Genomic DNA, 26,195 nt, shown 5'->3' with positions numbered 1-26,195 from the left:
CAATGCGTGAAATCTCAAGTGGTTTTTGAAATTAGTTATAAGGTGAAAATGTAAAACATTGACCTATCCAAGGGGTCCTTCTAGCTGGTCATCTACAGTCTTACATAATAAATAACCTTCAGTATTAAGAATTAGGCTGAAAGCAGTCTGGGCACAGCAGGATCTCAAAAGGGTCATGATCAGAATATAATGTAATTGTACAGTTGTCTCAAGTGTGTATGAGGTATCAAATAATTTGTAGAACTTACATTTTTTCTCAGGCCTTTAACCTGAGTTGAAAGATAAATAACAGAATCCCTGACAACAACGTATACAGTAATTTTCATGGGGAACTTCGTAAACATTTTGATTTTGATATTTGTTCTAACAGGTTAAAATCAGATATGCATATTTCTAATGTCTGCTTTTTATGAAAGGATTTTTCAATGAACGAATTCATGTACTAGCTGGCCAAAAGTAGCTTAACAATCAGGAAAACAGGCTGTATATTCATATTCACTATATACAAAGATTTTTAAATTCAGAGTTATTGATCTCTAGCTCAGAAAGTCCCTAAGCCTTAAGTGGGACAGTGTATATAGTAGGAATATATTACTGTAGGCTTGTCCTGTCCTCTTTTAATTAGGTTGACAATACTCTCAATTGTCCTTGTTCAACATGTCACAGCATATACTTACTCAACATGGAATTTCACAGCCCAGAATATTTTCCTGGGTGAATGATTACCTGCAAATATGCTTTGCATTTCAGCAGCACAGTAGAAGGAAGAAATCAGCTGAAACATGCTGGTATGAAATGTAAATAATTCTTCTATAAATCCTTATTTTTATGTGGAGGGCTTTTCAGAATCCAAAATGAATGCAGAGAATTTTGCAGTGTAAAATGTAAAGTCTCTTTTTGACTTTCCTAACAATCCCTTGAAAATCAACACTTCTCAACTATTTTGTGTTGTCTTAAAAACAAGCAATTAGAAAGCTTATTGTGTTTTTGCATAAGAATCAGGAATCTGTTTTGCTCTGCCTCAGTTAAGTTTTACAGCAACCACCACACCACAGTTACAGGTGGAAAGACAAAGAATGGTATTTGCACTATAATATGAGCTTTCTTAAGATCCCAGACTGTAACTGTGACACAGCAGTAAGCAAATGGAATCAACAGACATTCAGGGTTTCAGATGGAACCTGGAGAAATAAAACATTTAAAATATCTCACTATGTCCTGCACTCTTTAATCTTGCTATTCTCTTAACATTACCATCTCCTTTATTTTAACCCCAGTCTAGTAAACTTCAGGTCATTTTATGTACATTCTATAGATTACAGATAATCATTTCTCTTGCTCATTGTCGTCGGTCATTAGATCACAGAACTAAAACAGAAGTAAAACCTCTCTTACACCACTGATGGCATGTACTTCTTACCTTTCTGTTTGTTTTGTTCTGCTGGAGGTGAGACTTTGAAGCTTGCTTTGTTTGCTATATCAACCTCTCTGCTGCTATAGTTGTGCATTAGCTTAATGTGCTATGCTGTTGTATTACAATGTAAAAAGTCTCTTGTCTCTTCTGTCTTTGTCACTGCAAGCTGCTAATCTGAATGAAGTGGAAAAAGGTCAGTTGTCTTTTAAACCTATTTTCACTTACCTTGGTTTCTCACTTTCCTTTTCTTAAAGGTGCATGGATTTCAGTTAATACAAATGACCAAATTGTATATAGATATAACTTAGAAAGCTCACTGCAAATCCTGAAATTAGGCACTTGGCTGTTGCTGTGAATACATGTCAACAGAAGGTTGTCAAAGGTGCAGATCACTGTGCAGGAGAACTTTAATACTGCATTCAATGTCTTTTTTTCAGATGTATTAAAACTTGTGCAGACATTGATACAGGACTGAAAAAAGGCTTACATTATTATGTTCTGAAATCCTTATTCTTCTCACCTTAAAGCCATCCCTTGGTTTCATGCTAATTTATTCTCTGTCTTACAGCACTGTTCTGCTTTAATCTTTTCAATAGATTGTGTTACTAGAAAATATGCTGGAGTATCAAATGGCAATCATCTTGCTCCTCATTTCTGTGGCTTCTTTTTTGCTGTAAATACTTTAAGAAACTGAAATGACCATATTAATCTGGCGCTATGGTAGAAAAAAGGCTATAGTGAAGAGATTTATGACACTAAGTTCTGGTGTTTGATTTGTAATTTTTTTTTTAAGTTTCTGCTTAGCACTTATCACACACTAACAGAGATAAACCATCTTCTATGCAAGCTGATCATATATACAATCTGAGACCTACCATAATCAATATGATACTATAATACCATAATCAATGGCAGCATATTGATAAAGTTGCATATTTAGTTTTAAAAGCAAATGAATAATTTTGTGGTATACTTGCCATTAATTTGATAAATATATTTTCAGGTTTTGAAGCAATATTATATATAGTAATAAAAATATGTTCATTATCCATGAAATAACATGTTGAGCAAGACTGCAGTTATATAATCTATGTTGCTTAATAACATCTCTGTTGATTAATTTAGATATCTGATGAATAATTCCTACAACTTAAACTCATAATGTAAATTTTCTCTGCAACTGAGGCAGAGTATAAGACATTTTCAGAAAATTATTCCAGCCACAGGTTTTCCATGCTTAAATTGTCTTCCTATTACACATGTTGCTGTATTTGCATTTTATTACTACTCATCTGGACAGCAAAAATAGCCTGCTGTTTTTCTTGTTCTTGTCAAGTGTGAACTGTAACATATTAAAATTACTGATTATAGAACGAACAGACTCCTCACAAACAAATTATCAAACATCCAGGGGATGTGAACTAAGTTTGGCTCCAAGACTAAGCAGATATATGTGATACATGTTTCTATTAGCTTGCCAGCTGAACATAGAAGTTATTCATAGCCTACAAGGTGCCTGGAGAATCAGCCAGTTTTGTCATGCAAGACATCTTTTGAATTGTGACAGTATTAGAGAGGAAAAAAGGGATAATTTCAAGCAATTATCTAAGTTTATGCAAGTCTTAGACACAGCCTTCTTGCCCCTGCAAAAACGAGTTACATTAGTACTTTGAATTCACTTGGTAATCAGATAAGTACCTTCCTGAAATTTAAGCATGCAAATAATGGAATGCAAATCATGTGATATCAAACTTGATAAAAAGTTCAATAATTCCATCAAATTAAATCATAATGCCATCAAATTAAATAAAATTCTCATAATCATAAATCAGAACTGCACATTATAAATTCTTAGAATAAAGAGTTGCATTTGTTATTCTTGCTTTTTATCACTCATAAAATTTTATATTTCATCTAGCTTAATAAACTTTAAATTACCATTCTATATTAAAAGCTCAAGTACTGAAATAATTTTACTGTGTTTGCATAAAGGGGAAATATGCATGATATTTGTGGCAAGATGAGCTACCTGCTTCTGTTTTAATCACTGCCTTGACTCATTCTAGTATATGATCCACCCTTCTGCTTTACCTTGTCTTAAAGCTTACCTGCCTAGAAGTTACTGGTTTTTTGCTGTTAACAGTGAACATAAAGCAAATAGAAATATTAAACAAAACTAAATTAAACTAAGCCCCATCTTATACTGAGATCCACAAGCATGGGAGGTAGCTAAAAATAGTTATGCAATGCTGAAAGATGGTTACACTCCAGCAATTTGACTCTAAATTCCAAAAAATGTTTAGATTTATGATTATAAACTGCATTCTACTGTCACTGAGAACTTCTGTTAATTCTAAGAAATTTTGTCCCTCATATAGTCAATATTTTTATTTGTATTTTTTGAATAATGAGCTCAAGACCTGAAATAATTTATATTGTATACTGCACATCAAAGTGATGACTTAATAAAAATGCAGCAGTTTTCTGCATATAATTTGTTAAATGGCACTGTCACTTTCCAACCCCTGCTGCACTGTATTGGCTGTTTGAGTCACAATATTAAACAGAGACCTCCAGTCACAGAGTCAGACAGTGATACCTAATTGACAAAACAGAAACATTGCAGATGTGACTCACAGTATATCTTAACTAAGCTCAGAAGATGAAATGGATATCTAAACACACACATAAAATCCTTCTGTTGTAGTCTGTGGTAGGTATTGGGTATTTTGACTTTGGAAGAGGGAATGACCAAGGAAAAACCTGGGTTTTGATAATTAAAACTGTCTAGTGTCACTTTTGGATTCTCTGTCTATTTTTTGGAGGGTTTTTTTCTTGTTTGTTTGGTTTTTGTTGTTGGTGGGGGTTTTTTTTGTTTGTTTGTTTTTGTTTTTTGATTGGTTTTTTTTTTTGGTTTTTGTTGTTGGTGGGGGTTTTTTTGTTTGTTTTTGTTTTTTGATTGGATTTTTTTAATGTCAAACTCAACTTTGCTAATAAGGGGCATTTTAAACTTGTTTCTTTATAAACTTGCCTGTAATTGACAGTGTTCTATTACATTAAGAAGCCCATGTCCATTTTTGTTAGAGCTGTCCTCTTCATTCAGAAATGTAGTGCTTTGTTTTAAAGAAGCCCATGTCCATTTTTGTTAGAGCTGTCCTCTTCATTCAGAAATGTAGTGGTTGACATTGCTTTGTTTTAAATTTATCGACCAATTATTCAAAATAACAAAGATGTAAATCCTTTTTCACCTCATTGCCTTGTTACTCATTATTTGTTGTAGTACATATCTATATAATGGAAAATCCAGAATTAAGGGTCTATTCAACATTGAGAAAAGAAGGCTTGGGGAAACTCACCCTGTTGCAGTATATAAAAGGGAGGCTACAAGGAAAAAGGAGGCTACAAGGAAAAAGGAGGCTCCCTTTTTTGCAAGGAGTCACATGAAAAAGAGAAGGAGTGATGGGTACGAGATACTTCTGGGGAGATGTCACTTACAATTTAAAAAGAGGGAAACTTTACAATCAGGACACAAAGCCATTGCAATAATCTGCTCAGGAAAGTGGTGGATTCCTCAACAGACACTTTTAGGATTCAGCTGGAAAGGGTGCTGGGACATCTTCTGCTTTGTCCAGGAGATGATCCTTGAGGGATTAACCTGGTATTCTATGATGAAGTTTTCAGTTATTTATAATCTTATCAAGTCATAAGAGTGAATTAATACACACAGGCAACACAAACTGACCTGTGAATATAGAAAACATACAGCTTTGGTTACCTACATAAAGTATCATCAGTATATATCATCAGTATTTCATAGTGTTGTCTGACTGTTTAAGTCTACATCAGACTCTATGCAAAATCTCAGTAAATATTTTTCTTGAGCTTGGAGGGTCATGTTCATTCATAATTCCACTGGTTTCAATGCTCCTCCATAACAGAATTCAGACTTCCTTAGATTAATTAAGCCAGATGTCTTGTGAAAAGAGTTATTGCTGGTTCTAATTAAACTTTGGAAGCTTTTCACAGGTTTTTTGACACTTTATCCGCTACTTAATTTTAAACAAACTAGTCTGTTCCTTATTCTCCTACATACAGAAATGTTCCCATCTTTTAAAAACATAATTACTTAGCCAAGCTCTTGCAGAAGCCTCAGTTACAGTATTATTAGATGAATAAAAGAATGCCCTCACACATTGGTGTCAAGCTTCCTTGAATTGAGTTTTTTTACCATGAAACTATATTCTTCAGTGGTTCATATTCCATATCCCATAATTTACTTACCTTTTTACATAATTCACTTACCTTTTTTATTATCTTTTTTTCAGAAACAGTTTTATTTTGGCCATGAGAATCCTCCATTCAGAAAAACCTCTATTAGCATTTCTTAATATTAGCAGTTACTATTAGCTGTACAAGACCTTGTATTTGGGTTATTTTGCCTTGTTATTCTGGTATTTACATCTTCATTCAGAAATTGAGTATCTGATGTACATATTTGGATTCCACTTGATTTTTTCTTTAGTGATCCTGTGTACAAATCTGTCATTAATGCTACTTTTTTAAATAACTGAAAGTTGTACTATAAGTAAAGCTAACTTTTATGGTCGTAGTATTTTTTACATGAGTCTTTTGCTACATGGCCACCATCCTCTTTCCTATTTGCTCCTGACTGTTTAATTAAAACTCCAAGAATACGATTCACCATGAAAACAGTTTGCAAATGCAAGGGAAAAGTTTCCTTACTTTTCTGCTGTCACAGCACAAAGAGTTCTGCTTCTCTGTGCTTTTCTACAGAGTACTCTGATCAAACTCTGACCATAATCTCAAAAATGCCTGGTGATGTTTGATGATGTTTGCAAGCCATTTGGCTGCAGTATGCCTGGTAGTGTAACACTGATTTTATAATTTGAAGAGGACATTTTTCAAAATGGTAAAACTCTTTAAAACTTAAATGCCCAATCATTATGTAGGATTCACAGCCAAGAGTGGGAAATAAGGAAATTTTAAGTGCCTCTGAGCACTCTTCATGAGGTGACTCAGCTTTCAGTATAGTTCTGAAGATATTAGGGCCAGCAACCTATGAATACTAAAATGCAGTGTACTCTAAGAAATCCTGTATTTTATTTTAATCCTGTATTTTACCTGGGAGAGGATTTACAAAAATGTACAGGCTTAGACAGTATTGAGTAAAACTATTTGCCACTAAGTTATTTCAGAAATCTGTGCCAATGATAAGCTAAGCCAAATCAATTTCCTGTAGCAAAATCAGTTTAATAAATTTGACAGGAATGGTAAGAATGCTTGTTCCTATTTTGCCACTCCTAAATTGCCATTTTCTAGGTAGTTTGGTCTTCTTTTCACTGAACCATTGCTGTGAATGTATAAGAGACAGCGAGCTCCAGCTCTGCTTGGCAGACAGGCTCAGTGTGTCACTTTCAGAAACTCTCTAATATGCTGTCAGATTTAATAATTTTGGGAACAGTTAGAGGTGCTTTTATACAAGTTAGTACTGTACAACAACATTTTTTATTACTTCTAGTTGGGGTGTCATGCATTTTTCAGTTATACATGTAGTTTAGTATACAATATATGCCATAATAAGATATTTTATAGCTGTTTATTTAAACTATGGGAATGTGCAAAAACTAGGTTAAAACAACAGTAATTTTTGCTTATTCCACTCCCATGATCCTTAAAATATGAACTCACTGTTCCCATACTTACATCTCACCCTTAAACACTGCTGCTCTTTGAACAGATTTCAGCTATTACAAGTTCTGCAAATTGACTCAATGCTGTGTGAAAAATAGCATTGAAGACCTATATATATATATGAGTTTGTTTGAACGAAACCCTTTGAAAAGAGAAAGGGATCTGGGTTTTGTTTAATATATCGTGGGATGCAAACAATCCCTGGTATTTCAGGATTCTTTGTGCACTGACCTAGTCATAACAGTTGCACATTTCCAGACTAATAATTCTGTTGAGAGCTTGAAAAGGCTTTGAGGGTAGAATTATAATCCTTTGTATTTGTCATCTTCAGTGGCCTGCGTTTGATCTCCATTCAATTTCCTACATATATTGACTAAGTCATGTTGTTACTGACAGTTTTCCTGAGGCTATTAAGTGACCTGTTCATGAGGGCTATTTTCTTATGTTATCTTGAACCTTTGTTTTCTAGAGAAAACACACTACTTGCAAATTGGGAATGTGGCATTTATTTATTTATTTACTTATTTACCTTTTCTTAAAATCTTTGTGTAGAACCAATCTGGATATTTTGAATGTCTGCAAAATACTTGTCTAGCTGGTTTTTGGCATGTCCTCTCATTTTCAAAGATGTAAAGGTCCCATGTCTTATTGCACTTCGTATATGTTTTTCAGTTGTGTTTTTAACTGGCATAACTGTCTTTGCTCCAGCTTCAGTTTTGACTTTTTCTCCATCCTTGCTTTGATATAGACTGTTCCTCAGCTCTTTTTTGTTTATTTGTCCTCTGCACTGCAAGCCACTGAGCCATGCTCAGCTCAGTAAAACTGAGGGACACCAAATATCGCCTCTCTGAAGACAAGTTCAGTTTGAGCAGTGAAAGTGTCTGATCATTCACTCCTTTCTTCTGCTCTTTTGATTGTCATTGTCATTGTAATGTACAGTTCTCTTTGCTTGCCAGCTCATGTTTTATTACTGGAAGGGAATAAAGGACAGGGACAATCCTACTCCTTCCATAGTTCCAGAGTCTGATGGACCTGTCAGTCCCTGAATTCAGCAGGCACAGGGTTTATACCAGTTTATTACACATATATTCTTCATATGGATGCTGGAATACCTACCTTAAAAACCAGTGATTACAAGATTAGCAAGTACACAATCCATGGTATCATCTGATAAGTTAGTTAGGGAACAAGATAGTGTTGATCTGTTTACAAACCTGTGTTTCTTTTTCAAAAAGTTGCAAATAAAAAAAATTTAACCATATTAAAATACTTTTTGGATTATAAGCCCATTTTGGAAATTAGAGCCACTGCCTCTATCAGCAGGGAAGGATAGACATTTCACATAGTTTTTTTTTTTTTCTTTTCACAGAACAGATTATAGATAATTATGGTACATTAACAAATGCAAAAAATGGAGAGTCGTATTTAAGGAAAAGTAGAAAACAAGTTTTCATTTTTGGATAATTGGAATTGTATTGACATGCAGTGATATTAACAGGTTTTTTTTCAGGTAATAGACTACTTATAGTGATAGAGCAAATCTGGATATATCTGTGTGTTATGTGCTTAGAAATAAGTAAAAGAAAAGCATATTGGTGGCTTTTTTGTTCTAGTAAGTTAAATCACTAGTGTCAATATATAGCAGAGCTAGATTAATATTGTAAAAGAAAAATAGTTACAAAATTACTATTTATATCTATGTATAGATGATTGAAGTTGTACTTGATACTGTTTATAAATGAGTTACCAGATATATTATTATTTATTTTTGTCATTTCTGTATTGTCATTTTTTTATGCATTAATGTTTACCATAAAGGTATTTATTGCTATGTAAAGTTAGCAAAGGAGTTTGTAGCCATTGCTTTTAAAATTCCATTCATTGCTGTTTTCAGGTCACTGTGATATTTTCACTGAATTGACAACATACATTGTATTTCAGGTGAACTCTGTGAGGAGAAATTAGATTTCTGTGCCCAAAACCTGAATCCTTGCCAGCATGATTCAAAGTGTATCGTGACACCCAAAGGATACAAGTAAGTCTGAAATGTTATTAGAGTCTAACTGAATTGGAGTTTGTATTTTTCTGTCCTGCTTAGCTTCCTTTCCTTCTGTTTAAGTGGAAGCCAATTCTATTCTCAAAGTGCTAATTTTGATTATTATTAAACCTTATGGCAGAACAGGCCATTATTTTCATGTAAAGCTGCATTATTATCTTAAGTATGTTTTACAGAATTTGTCTGATCTTTAAAAGGTCTAATTCCAACCAGATTTTAAATAGAAACACAGGGTAGTCTTTATGATCATCTATACAAAACCCTCATAGGAGTCTGAGCAGTAGGAAAATAATTGCATTTAATTGAAGTGGAATAATTATATTGCTTTTAGAGAAGTAATTGTGAAGGAGATTATTAGGAAGGCATGCTGAAAGGTATAAAGTAAAGAAGTCCCTCCCCAGGAAAGCTAATCTTTAATTACACCAAATTCTTATCATGATTAATTAGTATGCACAATTTAAAGTTGTTTTAATAGGCTTTAAGTTAATAAATATGGGAAACCTGCAGATTTAAATTGTTCTCACAAGTGCCTGTTTTATGCACAGCATGCTTTTGTGCTAAAATCAGATTGTCATTCCCACTACTTATAAAATGACATTTTATTTAAAATATGGCATAAAAATATGAATGTGAAATTAAGTTGATAGTTTACCACTGGAAAATAGAAAAATGGTTTGGTTTCTGTTGTAGTGCATTATGTTTGATTTTTCATGTCACTTCAATAAACCTAGTTTAGTATCTTTTACTCTACTGTCCAGTTCATTATTCTTTCCTGTTACTTTTAAATCAGAAAATAACACATGCAGTATACTTCAGAATGTATCTTAGTCAGACTTCTGATAGATTGCTTTATATTCTTTTTCCTTTGTCTTGTTCATACCTGTTGTTGAATAAAAAATGAAACCTATTTGATTGAAGTGCTAAATTTAAACTTACATGGCCATTTAAAATCACTCTAGCCAGCTTAGAGAAAATTTTAGGTAGTAAAATAAATGAGGAGGAAATCACAAGATCTAATGAAATCAATTAAAGACATCTTAATTTAAAAAAAAAAATATGGATTCATGGATTTGTAATATTTTCCATTATTTTTTTACAAAGTTCTGAGCATTTGCACAGACCTCTAAAAGAGCATTCCCTCGAGGAATGCCACTAGCATTAGCAATGAGACTTTCACATGGGAAAAAAAACCCAAACAAACCAACAAACAAAGATCATTGCATACTCTCTTGAGGATGGGCTGTTTCTAGACCAGTGGGGCTTCAGTGAGGACAGATGATTGGTTTTGAGACTTCGGTTAGTTCACCAACCATGGAGCTATTTTTAGTAAATCAGACTGGTGGAACCTTAGAAGCAAAAAAATTATGCATAACCTTTAAACTGCATAAACACACCATTGGTCTGTTCATGGCTGTTCAGTTGACAAAGAAAATAACCATCAGAACAAGCTGCAGATTATTTGTCTTGGTTTCACCAGCCAAGCATATTGGTTATGTTTAGTGTTTGCAGCCATGAAAAACATCCTGTAACATTCTGTGTCGCTCATAAATTCTCAAAACTGCCTAAATTATTCATGAGGGCTCTCTAGATTTGCACAGAATTCTTCAATATAACAGCAGGTGTGCAAACATTTTAATTAGCAAACGTGTATTCATTACATATGTAAATTCCCCATCTAAGTATGATGAAGCTATAATGTCTTTGCACATAAAGTATTAGTAATGCCTCTTTTCCCTTGATTTTTGAACAATACAGTAGCTCCTTAACTTTGTTATAATCACACTGGGTCATTAAAAGTCACTGTGCTATCCGGTTTGCTTTGCTGTTTTACAGATGTGATTGCACACCTGGATATGTAGGTGAGCACTGTGATATTGACTTTGATGACTGCCAGGACAACAAGTGTAAAAACGGAGCGCAGTGCACTGATGCAGTTAATGGATACACGTGCGTTTGCCCAGAAGGGTACAGGTGAGAAAGATCTGAAGGCAACACAAACATGGATGTCTTCTGTTGCAGTTGTTTTTTCTTGGAAATACTGATTGTTTTCTGTTTTCATTTAGTGGCTTGTTTTGTGAGTTTTCACCGCCAATGGTTCTACCTCGCACCAGCCCTTGTGATAATTACGAATGTCAAAATGGGGCCCAGTGTATCATAAAAGAAAGTGAACCAATCTGTCAGTGTTTATCAGGCTACCAGGGTGAGAAATGTGAAAAGCTGATTAGTATAAACTTTGTCAACAAAGAGTCCTATCTGCAAATCCCTTCAGCTAAGATACGCCCCCAAACCAATATCACTCTACAGGTAAGCTTGCTTCTGTTGTGTATTCTCTTTTCTGGAAAAGAGAGTAAATGACTTTTCATTATGTGGAAAATGACCCAAAGTTGTCATTGGCTCACTCAAAGAGCTTTTCATAGTCTGAGCTAAAAATCTAGAAGAGTTAGTGCAATCACTCTATATTCACATTGAAGTAGATGGGCTTATTGATAGGAAGAGAAAGAGTTTTGTCAGGTTGTCCTTCAAAAAGGATTTTATAATGAAGTAACAGACTATGTCAGTAAATTTAGAGATTCACTTAATACCCCATTTTTATTAAGTACCTAATTTTTGTGGTTTCTAAATATTTCTATCTTTTAACTAGATTGCCACAGATGAAGACAGTGGGATCCTGCTGTACAAAGGCGATAAAGATCATATAGCAGTGGAACTGTACCGGGGTAGAGTGAGGGTCAGCTATGACACAGGATCATATCCAGCCTCTGCTATTTACAGGTGAATCTGGATGAAACACATTTGTAACTGAAACAAAACCTACATTCATTACTCATATCAAAGTCACATTTTTTTAATACATAAATAAAAGAAATATATGCAAATTAATGTGTTGTCAGACACGTAAAACTTCTTGCCAAAAATACGTGATTTGGTTGGCAAGTAACTCTAATGCAGTTATGTCAGACAAATAATATATTATTTGATGCATTAAAATAGAATAAGAGTCAGCTTTCAGCAGAATATTTATTCATTTGTAAAGCTGACATGTAGCAGTGGAGTTTTTTCTTAGTTGTAACGGCCAAATAATTTCCTAGTGTGCTGAGTAAAATGAAAAAATACACTGTTTAGGCAGAAATTAAATAGAAGCTTCTCTTCTTTTCTCTGTTAGGCAGTCATATAATGTGGTATTTTTCCCTGGCAAGTGAAGAGAAAGCTAAAAACTTGATTCTGTAAAAAGGCACTACCTTTGAAAAAGAAATGGCTTTTGCTTCCAAAGTCATTAAGAGAAAGAATCTACAGCTGCTTCTGTAGCATAATTTTTAAGGGGTTTTTTTAATCATATTTCTCTGGCTTTCTGAAAAATTACCACCTGAATTTTTTGTGAGGTATTGTATAACTTCACAGGAATTAACAAACAGTCATTGCAAGAGTGAGCAGAAAGACAAGAGGCATCACTTCCTGGCCTTGACTGCCCTCTTGGTGCTAATATTACTTTCAGAGGTAAAAGGGAAGTATGAAATCAGTTTTCTTTGAATGTTCTTTGCACCTTTTATTGTAAAATTATATATAGGTGTATTTGCTTTCTAGAGTTTGTAACAGTGACACTGTTCTGCATCCTATTAGGGACATTTCAGTGAAAACAAATGATTTTTATAAATTACTATACTCCTATTCAAAAGAATATTATTTTTTCTTTTCTATCTGGGTTAGGGCTACACAATAAATTTAGATCCTTTTTTCAGGAGTTTAATTATTTTTGTTGATTTTTATTTCAATAGGTACATCTGTCTGAGAATAAGAAGCAATAGGAATGCTTATGAGGGTCATATGTACTTCCAAGTTATTTTGGCTCCCATTTCTATAATCTATTTTGAATACTTCTTCTCTTTCAAAACATACATTTCCTTTCCATAAATTTAAGCTTTCTCTGGCATTATTGAAATATAATAAATACTGGTAATTCACACTTGTCCATTATACTTATCTATAAAGATAAATTGAGAAAAATTGAAAAACAGTACTCACACATAAAAAAAAAAAAAACAACCAAAAAACAAAAACATAAGCATGGAGGGAGTTCATAACAAAGTGAGCAATTTACAAAGAGTCCGAATTAGGTTGCTGTTACAAAATAATATGAAGCATCGCCCCTACGTTGTTTATTGTCTCTTTTGAATTATGTGACAAATGAAGAATGCAAGTGTAGTGAAAAAGGGACAGGAAATGTAGTGACACATTACAGAGTGACACAGGTGTTTATTGAAGCACATACACACTTTTAGTGTTAGTTTTGTTTCTGTTATTGTTATTAACCTCCATTTCATTTCTGATATGCATGATGGTGAGTTTCTGAGATATTTGAAAGCTATCCTGTGAAGTCTTCTCTGTTGAGGCAAGGCTGAGGGCATACTTTATCTCTTTCTATGAGTCTGAAAGAAGATTGTAGCCAGGTGAGGGTCAGACTCTGCTCACAAATAACAAGCAATAGGACAAGAAGAAAAGGCCTCAAGTTGCACCAGGAGAGGCTTAGATTGCATATTAGGAAAAATTTCATCACATAAATGGTTGTCAAGCATTGGAATAGACTGCCCAGGGAAGTGGTGTAGTCACTGTTCATGGAGGCATTTAACAGAAGTGTAGATGTGGCACTTAGGGACATTGTTTGGTGGTGGACTTGGCAGTGCTGGTTTAGTTGCTGGACTTGATGATCTTAGAGGTCTTTTCCAACCTGAATGAGTCTGTGGTTTCATCATTCTATTTTGGAAGCCATATATACATTTCCACACTTGTGCATAGGTATATATGTGCACCTAGTGAGAGCTCTACAAATTGTGTACTGTTTAATTTCTATTTCACATTCTAGAAAGAAGTATGTTGTAGCACAGAATCTTTTACACATTTTACTCAAATCCCTTCCTTATTTCCAGGTCTTTCTGTATTAACCTCCCAGAATCTTTGTGATATCTCCTGCCCTTTTTGAGGTCTTACCTTTTTTTTATCCATTCATTGCATGTTGTCTTTCTGTACTTTTGTTACCTATTAAAGCTGTCTCCTGGAATGTTTCCAGTCCTTCCTTCAGTCCCTCCCTTTTGCCTCCCTCCTGTGCTCCCAGTTCATGGGAACTGAGTGCAGGAAGAGCCATCATCCCAAAGGCAGTCATCAGTCAATCTGAGAAACTAAATTATGGCATTGCCAAGACCAGTAAATAATATTCATTCATTGGAGATGGTTATTTGGAAAAATTGGATCCACTTGTGTTTTATTCTGTCCGGGCATCCATTTTTAAATGTTAACTGTTTTTTACATAAAAGAAAAAAAATATTTTCATTCTGTAAACTAGTTTTCATAATATATTTATTGGAAATGTGGGACTATTTATTCCCAGATCATTATTCTTCTACAGAGTACCAGAAGCCTTAAATCAGTTCTTCTTACAGCTTTTCATTACGATCTATGCATTCAACTCTCATATCTCCAATGGGAAATGGGCAAGAAGTAATGTAAGTGCATTGGCAGGAAATATTGCAGATATGCCTTGGGTTTATTTCCTCTTCAATTTAAGCCACCCTTACCTAGGAGGGCTTCTCTTTCTGCAGTAAATTTTTACCAGTGAAACAGTTTAAACCAGAGGCTTTTAATAATCATTCTTATCAGAGACACATTCCCTTTACACATTATGGTTTGTATATCCCTGGAATCACCCTGGCTCTAAAAATGCATAATGCATTTTTTGTGTTGCTCTTATTCTTCTAAATACTATTGAGTGAAAGTTTAGAAGTTGTAAAATAAGTTTCCTTGAAACAAGAACATTACATCAAGGTTTCTTGCTTCCTGAAGTCAAGAAGTTATATGCACTTTGAATTTTAGCACTTTTTTTTGCCTGGATTCAGTGAAATGTGTTAAGTAACTTAATCATAGCATCTTTTATATTGCTTGATCAGATCAAACTCTTGATACCTTGAATAAATCTTTCTCTTTAGGAATGATAAACCCTGACCATTTGCTTTCCCCCTGTGGAAACTGGCAGTCCCCCTCCTGGCAGCTCCCATAAAGTGTTTATTGTGCCAGTGTCTGCTCTGTCATGTGTTTGCACTCTCAAACAGAGCTGGGTTTATGTAAAACATGCATGCTACCATGCAGATCTTTGATCCACAGTGAGCAAAGGCTCTTCACAGAGTTGGTAATAAATGGCTACAAAGCTATTTAATGTGTCACAGCTGTGAGTGACCAAGTGTGCTGCTGATCTGTTCCAGGACAAAAGCAGTTAGGTTAATTAAAACATCACTAAGGATGTTTTAAGGTAATTTGCTTGACTCTTGCCTTGAGATTTAGGAACTTAATCCCTTTCAGCTATCTTGCTTTCTCAATGAGAAGAGCTAATTGACTGTGTGACTGTCCATTTCAGGCTATCATACAATTGGTTCATTTAAATAACTTTTTTCAAAGGATTAAGCTCACTTATTTGATGGTGCCCTGAAACAAATAAAGGCTTTCATGGGAATGTTTTTAATGTCTGGTCTCTGGACTACAACTCACACCTTCCATGCATATAATCAGCTCTATTTCTCCAGTGGAAAATGGACTACAAGTTATGCATGTACAATATTATATTCAGTCTCAGAATTGAGTAAAGATATTCTTCCTTCTGTAATGTATTTAAGCTGTGTTCAAGTGCAGAGTAGTTCCTGCACTTAAGCACTTGCTATATAGATATTGAGGCTGATAAGCACTGGTAGCCATTTTTTGTGCCTAGCAGCATGAGTAAGCTTGTCCTTAGGCAGGGTAAGCACCATGCTTGAAGCAAGCATTTTCACCTTGAGAACAGAAGCTTCAGGCATTCTCCTACTGGTGAATTCATATCTTGTTAGTGAGCAGAAGAAAATGGTATATGTAGACGAGAAAAAAAAATACAGCATTCATATTCACTGTACTAACCATAAGCTGAACACACTTAAGTAACCACACCAAATAAAGATAACAACTTTATTGCAAGTGTCAGTGGAGCTGTCTGGACCAATGATACAAATTTGTCCGGCAGGACTAAAGTTAGATTCAGTTCCATATTCCATGAAATAGATTTATGTATCACTGGAGTTGACTCAGGCTTTCATGCTTGCAAGACGTGTAAACCCAATACTCTGCAAAATGTAGGATACACACAGATTTGCATGCAAATATGATCTTTGAGTAACATTAGAATCACATAATGTTGGAAAGGCCTTTAAACAATCAGCTAGTTCTTGCAAGACGTGTAAACCCAATACTCTGCAAAATGTAGGATACACACAGATTTGCATGCAAATATGATCTTTGAGTAACATTAGAATCACATAATGGTTTAGGTTGGAAAGGCCCTTAAACAATCACCTAGTTCCATGTTCTTTGTTATGGGCAGGGACAGCTTCCACTGGCAACCTGTCCCAGTGTTTCATATTAACCATACTAAAGAACTTTTTTTTTTTTTTGTTTATGTCACTTCTTTTACTTCATAGATTCTATCTGGTCCATATCTACCCTCTCTCAGTTTAAAACTGTTGGGCTGTGTCCTTTTGCTACAGGGCCTGGTTAAAGTCTCTCTCCATATTTCTGACAAGCCCCCTTTCAATGTTGAAAAGCTGCTATAAGGTCTTCTCTTCTCCAGGCTGAAGAGCCCCAACTCCCTCAGCCTGTCTTCATAGAAAAGGTACTCCAGCCCTGTCATCATTAGTCCAGAAGAAGGGATGTTGTATTCTATTGGTGTTTAGGCATATGTTCATGTCTTTGCTTAAAATATAATTTTCACGGGAATGCACTCCTAGGGAAATTCTGATCTGAAACTATATTGACTCTTAAAGGGGAAAAATGTAAAAAATTGTTATAACCTGACCATCAACTGTTTATTATTAACATTTATTTTGCAGTGTGGAAACAATTAATGATGGCAATTTCCACATTGTGGAGCTGCTAGCTATGGATCAGATTCTATCTTTATCTATTGATGGAGGAAACCCCAAGATAATTACCAATTTGTCCAAACAATCCACTCTGAACTTTGATTCTCCGCTGTATGTAGGAGGTAAGAGGATTTTACTGCTTCTTACTAGAGGTATTATAGATAATTTACTATGGTAACATGCTTTAAGAAACACATTCATTGTATTTCTTAAAGAGACCCATTCATTGACATGACACCTTAAGGTGAAACTTTGGCAGTTAATGTCAATAGCTTCAATTTTAAGAAATAATATATCCTCAAACTGGTTGCTTTTTTATAATTATGTTTATTTTCTGTGACTGTAAAATTTCGTAATTTTCTGCTGTTATTTAGCCTTTTATTATACTGAAGAAGTGTGCTTAACATTGTTTAGCTGCATGAAGATTTAGTAATGTCTATTCAGAAAGCGTAGAATGGTGGCGTTCTGTTTTTCTCATTTTACATTCCTATTTCCCGGTATTGATATCTGCAAGAAATGATAGCAATGTGTAAAGCCATGAAGTATAATTTATGTCTGGAGATGTTACTGCTTAGGCCTGATAAGAGTTAGGACTTAGGTAAGAATGTGCCCAGACAGCTGCCTCACTGTATGTGTCAGAGCTTGGGTTTTGTTTTGAGGAAAAAAAATTGTTTGTTTAATTGTTTGTTTAACTTGAGCAGCTAAATTATTTGAAAAATTTTGATCATTTGATGTCAGTTACTCCATAGAACTGTGAGTTCAAACACATTGTTTTAACTAGCAGTTCCTGCTGGATTTCTATGGACCTGTGCAATCTAGGTAAAAGTCAGGAAATTCAGCCAACACTTAGTGCCTCCTTACTTGGTAGCAAGTCTAAGTTCTTAGAGTGCCGAGATTCAGCATGGTTTTTAAATACTTTTTAAATGCTACAGATTTTCGTGTTCTACTTAGTTTAACATTATACTCTTACAACAGGAATGTAAGAAGTTTCCTTCTGATCTGTTCTTTCTGTTAAAAAAATGTTCTTTCTTTTTCTTTTGCCTATTTCTTTTATGACTGAGAATAACTTTAGACTTAAGCATCTTGCCTCCTTGCAAAAAATCATGCCATCAGTAGTACATTTCTTTGATGTACTGATGCCTTCAAATGTGGATTGCCCTGCAAAAATGCACATTGCATTTTTTCCTGTGTATCACTTCTGTTTACATAGTGTCCTGTGCCACATTTGGAAGAGGGGGTCCTTGACTCTTGATAGGACACTATTTGCTTGCTTACTTTATTATCAACATCAGTTTGTTTAATGACTGCTGAGGCTAATTGTACTACTTGAAAGCTTACTGCAGAACAATAATCCTCCTGTCTGTTATAAGCACCTTTTGATGAAATGAGGCCAGACTGCCAACTGTAAACATTTATTCTGGGCACATTCTTACCACTGCAGTGCTGATTTGTGACACATGGTTCTCCTCCTTGCTTCTTCACCCTGCAGATCTGTACCTCCATTAATAGAATTGTACTAATCTGCATTGTCATCTTCAAGTATCAGAAAAATAACTTTTGGAAATAACCTTTTCTCTTAGTGGTTTGATACTTAAAAGCAGCAATCTTTTGCATTCTAGTGCATGTTCCTTCGGGAGCTTCCGTGTTTATTCTATTATAATTCTTCACATTCAGGCTCCAAACAGACAATTATTTCTGCTGTCATAGAAAATGTTGATCCAAAAAACAATAAAAAACAATCAAAAAAGCACATTGTAAAAAAAATAAAGGAAAAAAAAAACCAGTAGGTTGGCATTCAGATCTTAATTTTCCTCTTCTTATCTAATTTATCTGTTTATGATTTTTTAAATTCTCAAGACAGGTAATTTTCACTCTTGTATCTTTATATCACCCATCTTTTTGAGATTCAATAATTTTTTCTTATCCAACTATATCTAGATTTTTTAGGGAATTTGATTACACATTTTCATCAGTTAAGAACTTAAATTCTCACTAGGTTTTTTTTGCAGTATTTTTATCTTTGCCAAAGTCTTAGTTTGACACCTAAATCATCATGTAGCTTACACTTACTCTTACCACTTTCCTGCTAAAATGGCATTTCTGATAAGCATCACCTCAGTTGGCAGGCTGAAATTCAGACTTAACAGCAAGCCCTTGTACAGTGTGTGCTCTCATTCTCTCTCATTCCCTCTCACTCTGATTCCCCTCCCCCGCCCTTTTTTTTTTTAATGTTACTTTTAAACTGCACTAATTGATTTATACCTTTTGGAGGTTTTTTGCCTCTTCCAAGTGTATGGAGTGTGTGGTCAGAATACACGTGCTTGTTATTTTTCAGTCTTTCTGTAACAAATTTCAGTAAATCATATTGAAAGTGCATGGCTTTTGTAAGAATTCTTAAGGGACAATCTGTTTCTTCTCAAAAATTCTTCAAAGGAGTCACAGACATCACTGATACTTCACATTCTTCTCTCGGAAATTAGAGCATATTTTACTAGTTGAGAGTGGCACCTTCTTTCATGGATGTCCCTATTTCTGAGACAGGTAGAGTATCAGCTGCTTCTCATTTGTGCCTGCTCTGTTCTGGCAGCTTCTAGAATTAGATACTTGTTTCGACAGTTTTACTGTGTGACTGTTATTTAAGAGAGATTCCTACCATTTGCCTCCTTGAACAGTAATTTACCTGCACTCAGATTCAGCATCCAAAAGCTTTAAAGGGGGTGGGAACTACTCTTACCTTGCCAAAAATCGATCTGAAATATTTGTCTATGTTGTTTCTATGTCAGTTTTTTCCTAACTGGTAAAGAATCTTTATATTAAAATTATCTAAGAAATATTGCTAAAGAATATAAGCAGGTTTACACACACTTTGGCCTTCTGACATTTGATATCTTGCTAGAAGAAGCAAAAGTGTATAGGCTGAAAGCTTGTGCATATGTTTGCATTGTTTCCAAATGTCTCCCTTATTAGAGAAAATAAACTAAAAACTTCTGAAGCATGTGTGACATGCCACTTATTGCCTGGTATCATACATATGTGCTTATATGGCTCAAAATCACATGTAAGTTTCCTGACACTTTCAAGTATAACATCTAGTTTAGCGTTGCATTGGTGTGCTTAGATTTATACACCTTTTATTTTTACAAAAAGTAACTTCAGTGCATCTATTCTGCTGAGATACTCCAAGCATTTTCTATGAACATTATCTGAGTGTGGCTTTCAAGGGAGCCAACAGGGTGAAGGGGTATTGATAACTCTGCTCTGTCCCTGGTTTGAGAATATGGCAGGTAGATGTGAGGAGATTGAAAGCTCCTCTTTCACCTCCCTCCTCAGCTGGACAGGCGAGACAAAATTCAACGGAAGCTCATAAGTTGAGATGCGGACAGGGACAGATCCCTCAATGATTACTGATGTGGCAAAACAGACTCAACTTGAAGAAATTAATTTAATGTATTACCAGTCCAAATCAGTAGGATAAGGAGAGGTAAAGCATTTTTTAAAGACACCTTCCCCCCACCCTTCCCTCCTTCTCAGGCTCAACTTCCCCCCTCCCTCCCAGATCTCTATCTCCTTCCTACAAGCAGTGCAGGCACATGAGAAATATGGGTCACGGTCAGTTCATCTCATTGTTTGTGCCATTGTTTCCTCCTCAGAGAAAGGAGTCCTTCCCCTCTTCCAGTGTGGGGTCCCTCCCATGGGAGACAGTTCTCCACAAACTGCTCCTGCATGGTTCCCTTTTTTCCCATGGGATGCAGTTCTTCAGGAACAAGCTGCTGCTTGGGACCCCCTCAGGGTCACAAGTCCGAGGGAAACCTGCTCCAGTGGGGTCTCCTCTCCTCACAGGTCCTGGCAGGAGCCTGCTCCAGTACAGGATTCCCATGGGGCCACAGTTTTCTCTGAAGCACCCACCTGCTCCCCTGTGAACATCCACGGGCTTCTGGAGCACAGCCACCTCACCATGGGCTGCACCACGGGCTGCATGGGAATCTCAGCTCCAGTACCTGGAGCACCTCCTCCCCCTCCTGCCTTGCTGACCTCAGTGTCTGCAGAGCTGCTCCTCAAATAGTCTCATTCCTCTCTGGTCACATCTGCACAATTACTCTTTTGGGTTTTTTTCCTTTATAGGTATATTATCACACAGCTGATGCTACCATCACTGACTGGTTTGGCCTAGGCAGACTTGATTGGTCCATCCAGGACACATTGGCTCTCTTGCACATGGAGGACCATTCTGGCAGATTCTCAGAGAAGTGTCTGTAGCCTGCCCACTACCCAAAGCCTGGCCACACAAACACCATACACTTACTTAACTGATAAGATCAAAGAAGATTAGGCTCTTCAACAATGTGGATACAGTATTGTTCATTTCTGTAATCACTGGAGCCTAGCACAAATGAAATTACAATAACCTCTAAATGAAAGGCAGGTCTACTTCATTAGGTTACACAGTATTTCTGCATGACTCTTAACTGTTCAGAGTAATATAGGTAGTTATTAGAAGCATCAGTTTACGTGGTTAAGGAGCAACTATGCAGAACATTGCTGCTTTCTTGTCCTTATTTAAGTACCAGAATGAAAATTGTTGATTTCGTCTAGGAATAAACCTATGCAGCTAATAAGAATATTTATTTTAAGGTAGACAGATCCTTTTTAATGTTCAGTGCACTTTGATTTCCTTCACTTGTGAATCTCAGGACTCATTTGGGCATTTGTGTATTCATTATTAGAAAGCACTCTCTTAAGAACTATCTGCTATAGGCTAATATGTTGGCAATAAGGTAAAAGAAAACAAAAAGCATGGGGTAGGAGTAAAACTCACATTTGAAATGTGTATGCTAGCTTCATTTTGATGAGTTGGTTCTACTAAATTCTTCTGGATTTGAGTATCTTAGCTTACAAAAAAATTACATATCAGCTGCTAAATTTCAACAACCTTTGTTTTCCTGGGATTCAGAAACTGTGTGCTATCTTGGACTTAAATGCACTAGGTCAAAACCAGGCAAAGCTGACCTTTTCACAGCTCTGAGCTTCTTTTCTGGTGAAGTCTTATATTCGTCTCTTAAGCATGACTTAGAGACTTACAGGTTTGGAGCTGGTTTACACACATACTTGACAACGAGGACAATTTCCAAAAACTAGATTATTGTTCATGGTTCTAGTTTGAATACCTAAGAATAATTAACTTAGAAGAAGCATTCCTTTAAAAGTATTTTAAAAATGGATAAAATGGTATAGAAAATTGTGAGATTATTATACTGATTATTTGCTATTGTTAATTTCCTAGGCATGCCTGTGAAAAACAACATAGCAGCTTTGCGCCAGTCGCCAGGGCAGAATGGCACTAGCTTCCATGGCTGCATCCGTAATCTGTACATCAACAGCGAACTCCAGGACTTCAGAAATGTGCCCCTGCAAGTGGGAATTCTGCCAGGTTGTGAGCCTTGTCATAAGAAAGTTTGTGTGCATGGCACATGCCACGCTACCAGCCAGTCAGGCTTCTCCTGTGAGTGCGAAGGCGGCTGGACCGGACCGCTCTGTGACCAACAAACCAACGACCCATGTCTCGGAAATAAGTATGTCCTTCCTCAAGAAAAAACAGTTGTATAATGTGCACATATGTCTCCTGTTATGTGTATTTTTTTCATAAAAGTTCGCACTTGCAAGAAGCAATGTAACCTGGGCATGTAAAATGAAAACAGAATCCAGATTTTAGCATATGTTCTTTCCATAAACCAAATGAGGGAAAGTCCCCAGTTCAGGGGAGCAGATTCACACATCTCACTGAAGTTCTGCCTAAAGCCTGGGAGATGCTCTTGCATACTTCTGTATGGGCTTCTTTCATAATGAGATGCACTGATGCAACTGTGGGTACGACCCTTGGCACAAAAATAATTTTGAAGCAGTTGCAAATGGAAAAAACTCTATTTTCTTATTTTCAGTTATAAAGAATGAGGTCATTAAACCATTAATATTATTATTAGTGATAATAATAATAACAATAATATTTTCAGTGTTTTTGAGAAATTATACAGTAGACGAAGCAGTTGCAAATGGAAAAAACTCTATTTTCTTATTTTCAGTTATAAAGAATGAGGTCATTAAACCATTAATATTATTATTAGTGATAATAATAATAATAATAATAATATTTTCTGTGTTTTTGAGAAATTATACAATAGATATACCTAATATTTTATATTTTAAGATTACCCCAGGTTTTAGTAGGAAAATAGATTTCAATCTTTATGGTGAACTTCTGTTTAAGTCTGAGTGTGGTATTCTATTTACTAATTTGAGCAGAAAATTTTAGTTTAGATATTTATATATGTCTATAGAAAGATTCTTGTCTATAAGTGCGTGGAGATAGAAAAATATATGTGTAATTGTGTATATGATAGTATTGATATCTATGCATATTCATTTTCCAAATTTACTGTTGAGACAGATTCTATTTGGGTTCATGGACTCCCAGCACAAGAAGATCAGAAACTTCAGAAGTTCAAAGTTAGTTTGTATTTGTTCATCTTGGGTAACACAATGCCATTCTGTTTGTCCTTACTACTGTCCTTATTACAGCTTGGCAAATATTTTTTTTTTCTGTTAAAGCAAGCCTGCTTGGGTCTTTTGGCTGTTGCTTTTTCAGTGCAGCATTTGCCTATGTAATATTTGGCTTTTAAGGAGCAGTGGCCTAAGTTTTCTAAGAGATTCTAATAAGATGATTTTCAACTCCCACGCAAAATGATGTTTAAATCATTTTTTCACATAGTATGTGGAGAGTCTGAACCTTTAAAGTTTTTTACAGCAGTTAGCATGCTTTGCAACACAGTTTTATTTATATTGGTTATAGACTCCTTCACTACCTTTAAAGTTTTGAATTCTTCCCAGAACTAGAGCAGTCAGGTTTTGAAGGAAATCATTAGAGCATTTAATTTTTTACTGTTTTTTTTAACTGTCCTCTTTCACAGTAACTTTAAAGAAAGGTAGTCACAGCAGGTTATAAAATGAAAATGTGACTTTACATTTCATTACTTCAAGATTAAAAAACAACATCAAACTATACCCACAAGTTCTACTATCAGAAAAGGCAGAGAATTTCTTTAAACTGTCCTTGAAATATTACATTCTTTTTTGGTTCTTATAACTGTGCACATTAGCACCCAAACTGAGTGCTTTTTTGCAGCAAATTATGAAGTTATCAGTATCAGATGTAGGGAGTATCAAAGACAGAAGTAAGTGAGCACAGCGTTAATATTTTGTTTGCTCTTTAAAGTATTTAGTTTGTTTGTTATTTGGTTTGTTTCAGCTGTATGCAGTGCTGTGAGCTTTTAAGAGAGAAAGTCAAACCATTTTTTTTTTATTTGGAGTGGAGGAGGGCTTTGTTGTTCTTTACTTCCTGGGGATTTTCATTCTGTATTTCTTGATTCATCTCTAAATTGTTTCCTGAATAGATGCATTTTATCCATCTAATACAGTTTGACATTCTGCTTTATCTGAGCAACAAAATTTCACTGTGATCTCTGTTTCAAAAATGAAGATGATCTTCTAGAGATCCCTGCGCATCATGAAAAGGCTTAAGACACATTTACTTTACTGACACCTTTACTGAGGTGTTTGAATTCAAAATACAGTGACCAAAGTTTGTTCTCTAGTCAGTAAAGGAATAAGAACATTTCAAAAGAATAAATAACACTTCAAGTTGTCTAATCATCCTCTAGATAATCTCATTTCTCCCCATGACTGACTGTGTCTGGAGCTTATGGCAATTATACATCCAGCTTGAGTGCCTGACACAGGTACCTAAAATTAGATGAGATGAAACTGTGCCCAAGAGTTTGCACTTAGCATGATGTTCCTTACAGTACAGTCTGAACATGAAATTTAGAGCTTCAAAGAGCAGGTGGAAAGAAAAGGATGACAATTAGCATTAGCCAAAATTTAATTATCTTCTCAGTCAAAGCAAAACTTTACCAAAGACCTTGACACAGATTTCTTTAATATCTAAAGCCTGTATAGAGTGTGGCAGGATCTCAGTGCCACCTGAGTAACTGTAGATCAGATGTGCTAAAGTAGATGTTTATAAACGGTGAAAAGATCAAATGCTGAACATAATGAAAAATAAACAAAAGCTATCTGTCCTGTGATACTGTCTATGCCTTCCATTTTGAATTGCTTAATAATAGTTTTGAAATATCAGACTTCAACCACAGGAACAATTTTTAATTTTTGTAGAGAATGTGGTTGCTTCAAAATACAGACTAATAGAGAAGTAGGAGGTGCTTAACCTATTAGTTTTATATTTGCAGGTTTTAATCCCAGACTGGTTATGTTATCCTAAAAATTTCAAAATGAGATGTTGCTCCTTTCAAAAGGAGATATTGCGTCTTAATAGAATTCTTCTTTTAAGACAGCATGCAATTTTAAATTAATTTTTGCTATCTTCAATTTGAAACTAATTATTTTATTTTAGATCAAATGGGATTTTTATCTTTTTTTATCTCATTTTTTTCGTTTATTAAGGTGGCTGTCATAACATACTAAGGGGACTGTGAGTTCAAGAGTTGTACACTATAGAGAGGAAAAATATTAGAGAGCAGAAACTTCACAAAGGGTGACTTGTATGTCAAGACTGCATTCCTCCCCACTGAGGAATTTTCACTATGATCTCCCTAGGAAACAGCATGTAGATAGAAAAATTTTCTATGGAAACAACAGTTAAAGAGAATAATATTATTTTTGGAAGGAAGTTATTGATCCTGTGCTGCCAAATGAGGAAAGGGAAGTAACTTTATTCCAAGTCATTGGTGGTGGTTTCAGAAGAAATCCCCTAATGTTCAGCTTACAGCTAGGAACAGGTAATTAAGCATCCTCCTTTTGGGAAACACCACCTCTCTCTCCAAGAGAAGTAAGACCAGCTGTTTGTTCCCATACATACACTAAGTTTTGTACATAAAAACTTAGCAGATACAGATTAACTCACAATCTTTTGTGTATTAACAACGAGATTTGAGCCTGACCCAAATGTTTATCGAAGCTCAACTGGGAAATTAGCTGCTTTATTCACTTTGGGTGAGACTTGACAATGCACAGC

At 35.3% G+C, this 26,195-nt stretch overlaps 1 protein-coding gene across 14 annotated transcripts in view; it reads left to right on the top strand.

Moving 5' to 3' along the window:
* SLIT2 (slit guidance ligand 2) overlaps window positions 1–26,195 on the top strand; it is a 254,614-nt gene that overhangs the window by 224,439 nt on the left and 3,980 nt on the right. For 9 of the 14 annotated variants that reach the window (XM_039699037.1, XM_039699028.1, XM_039699025.1 and 6 more), the window contains 7 exons: window positions 1,581–1,607; window positions 9,068–9,161; window positions 11,016–11,153; window positions 11,246–11,486; window positions 11,824–11,954; window positions 17,078–17,232; window positions 22,392–22,680. In XM_039699037.1, the coding sequence (XP_039554971.1) occupies window positions 1,581–1,607; window positions 9,068–9,161; window positions 11,016–11,153; window positions 11,246–11,486; window positions 11,824–11,954; window positions 17,078–17,232; window positions 22,392–22,680 (1,075 nt within the window). The remainder of the gene's footprint in view (window positions 1–1,580; window positions 1,608–9,067; window positions 9,162–11,015; window positions 11,154–11,245; window positions 11,487–11,823; window positions 11,955–17,077; window positions 17,233–22,391; window positions 22,681–26,195) is intronic. The other 5 variants (XM_039699032.1, XM_039699030.1, XM_039699027.1 and 2 more) reach the window with 1 other exon arrangement.

Source organism: Passer montanus, unplaced genomic scaffold (genome assembly GCF_014805655.1).
Source record: "Passer montanus isolate IOZ18808 unplaced genomic scaffold, ASM1480565v1 scaffold13, whole genome shotgun sequence".
Taxonomy (NCBI): domain Eukaryota; kingdom Metazoa; phylum Chordata; class Aves; order Passeriformes; family Passeridae; genus Passer; species Passer montanus.
The sequence above is the reverse complement of the archived record's forward strand: the minus strand, read 5'-3'. Positions and strand labels throughout refer to the sequence as shown.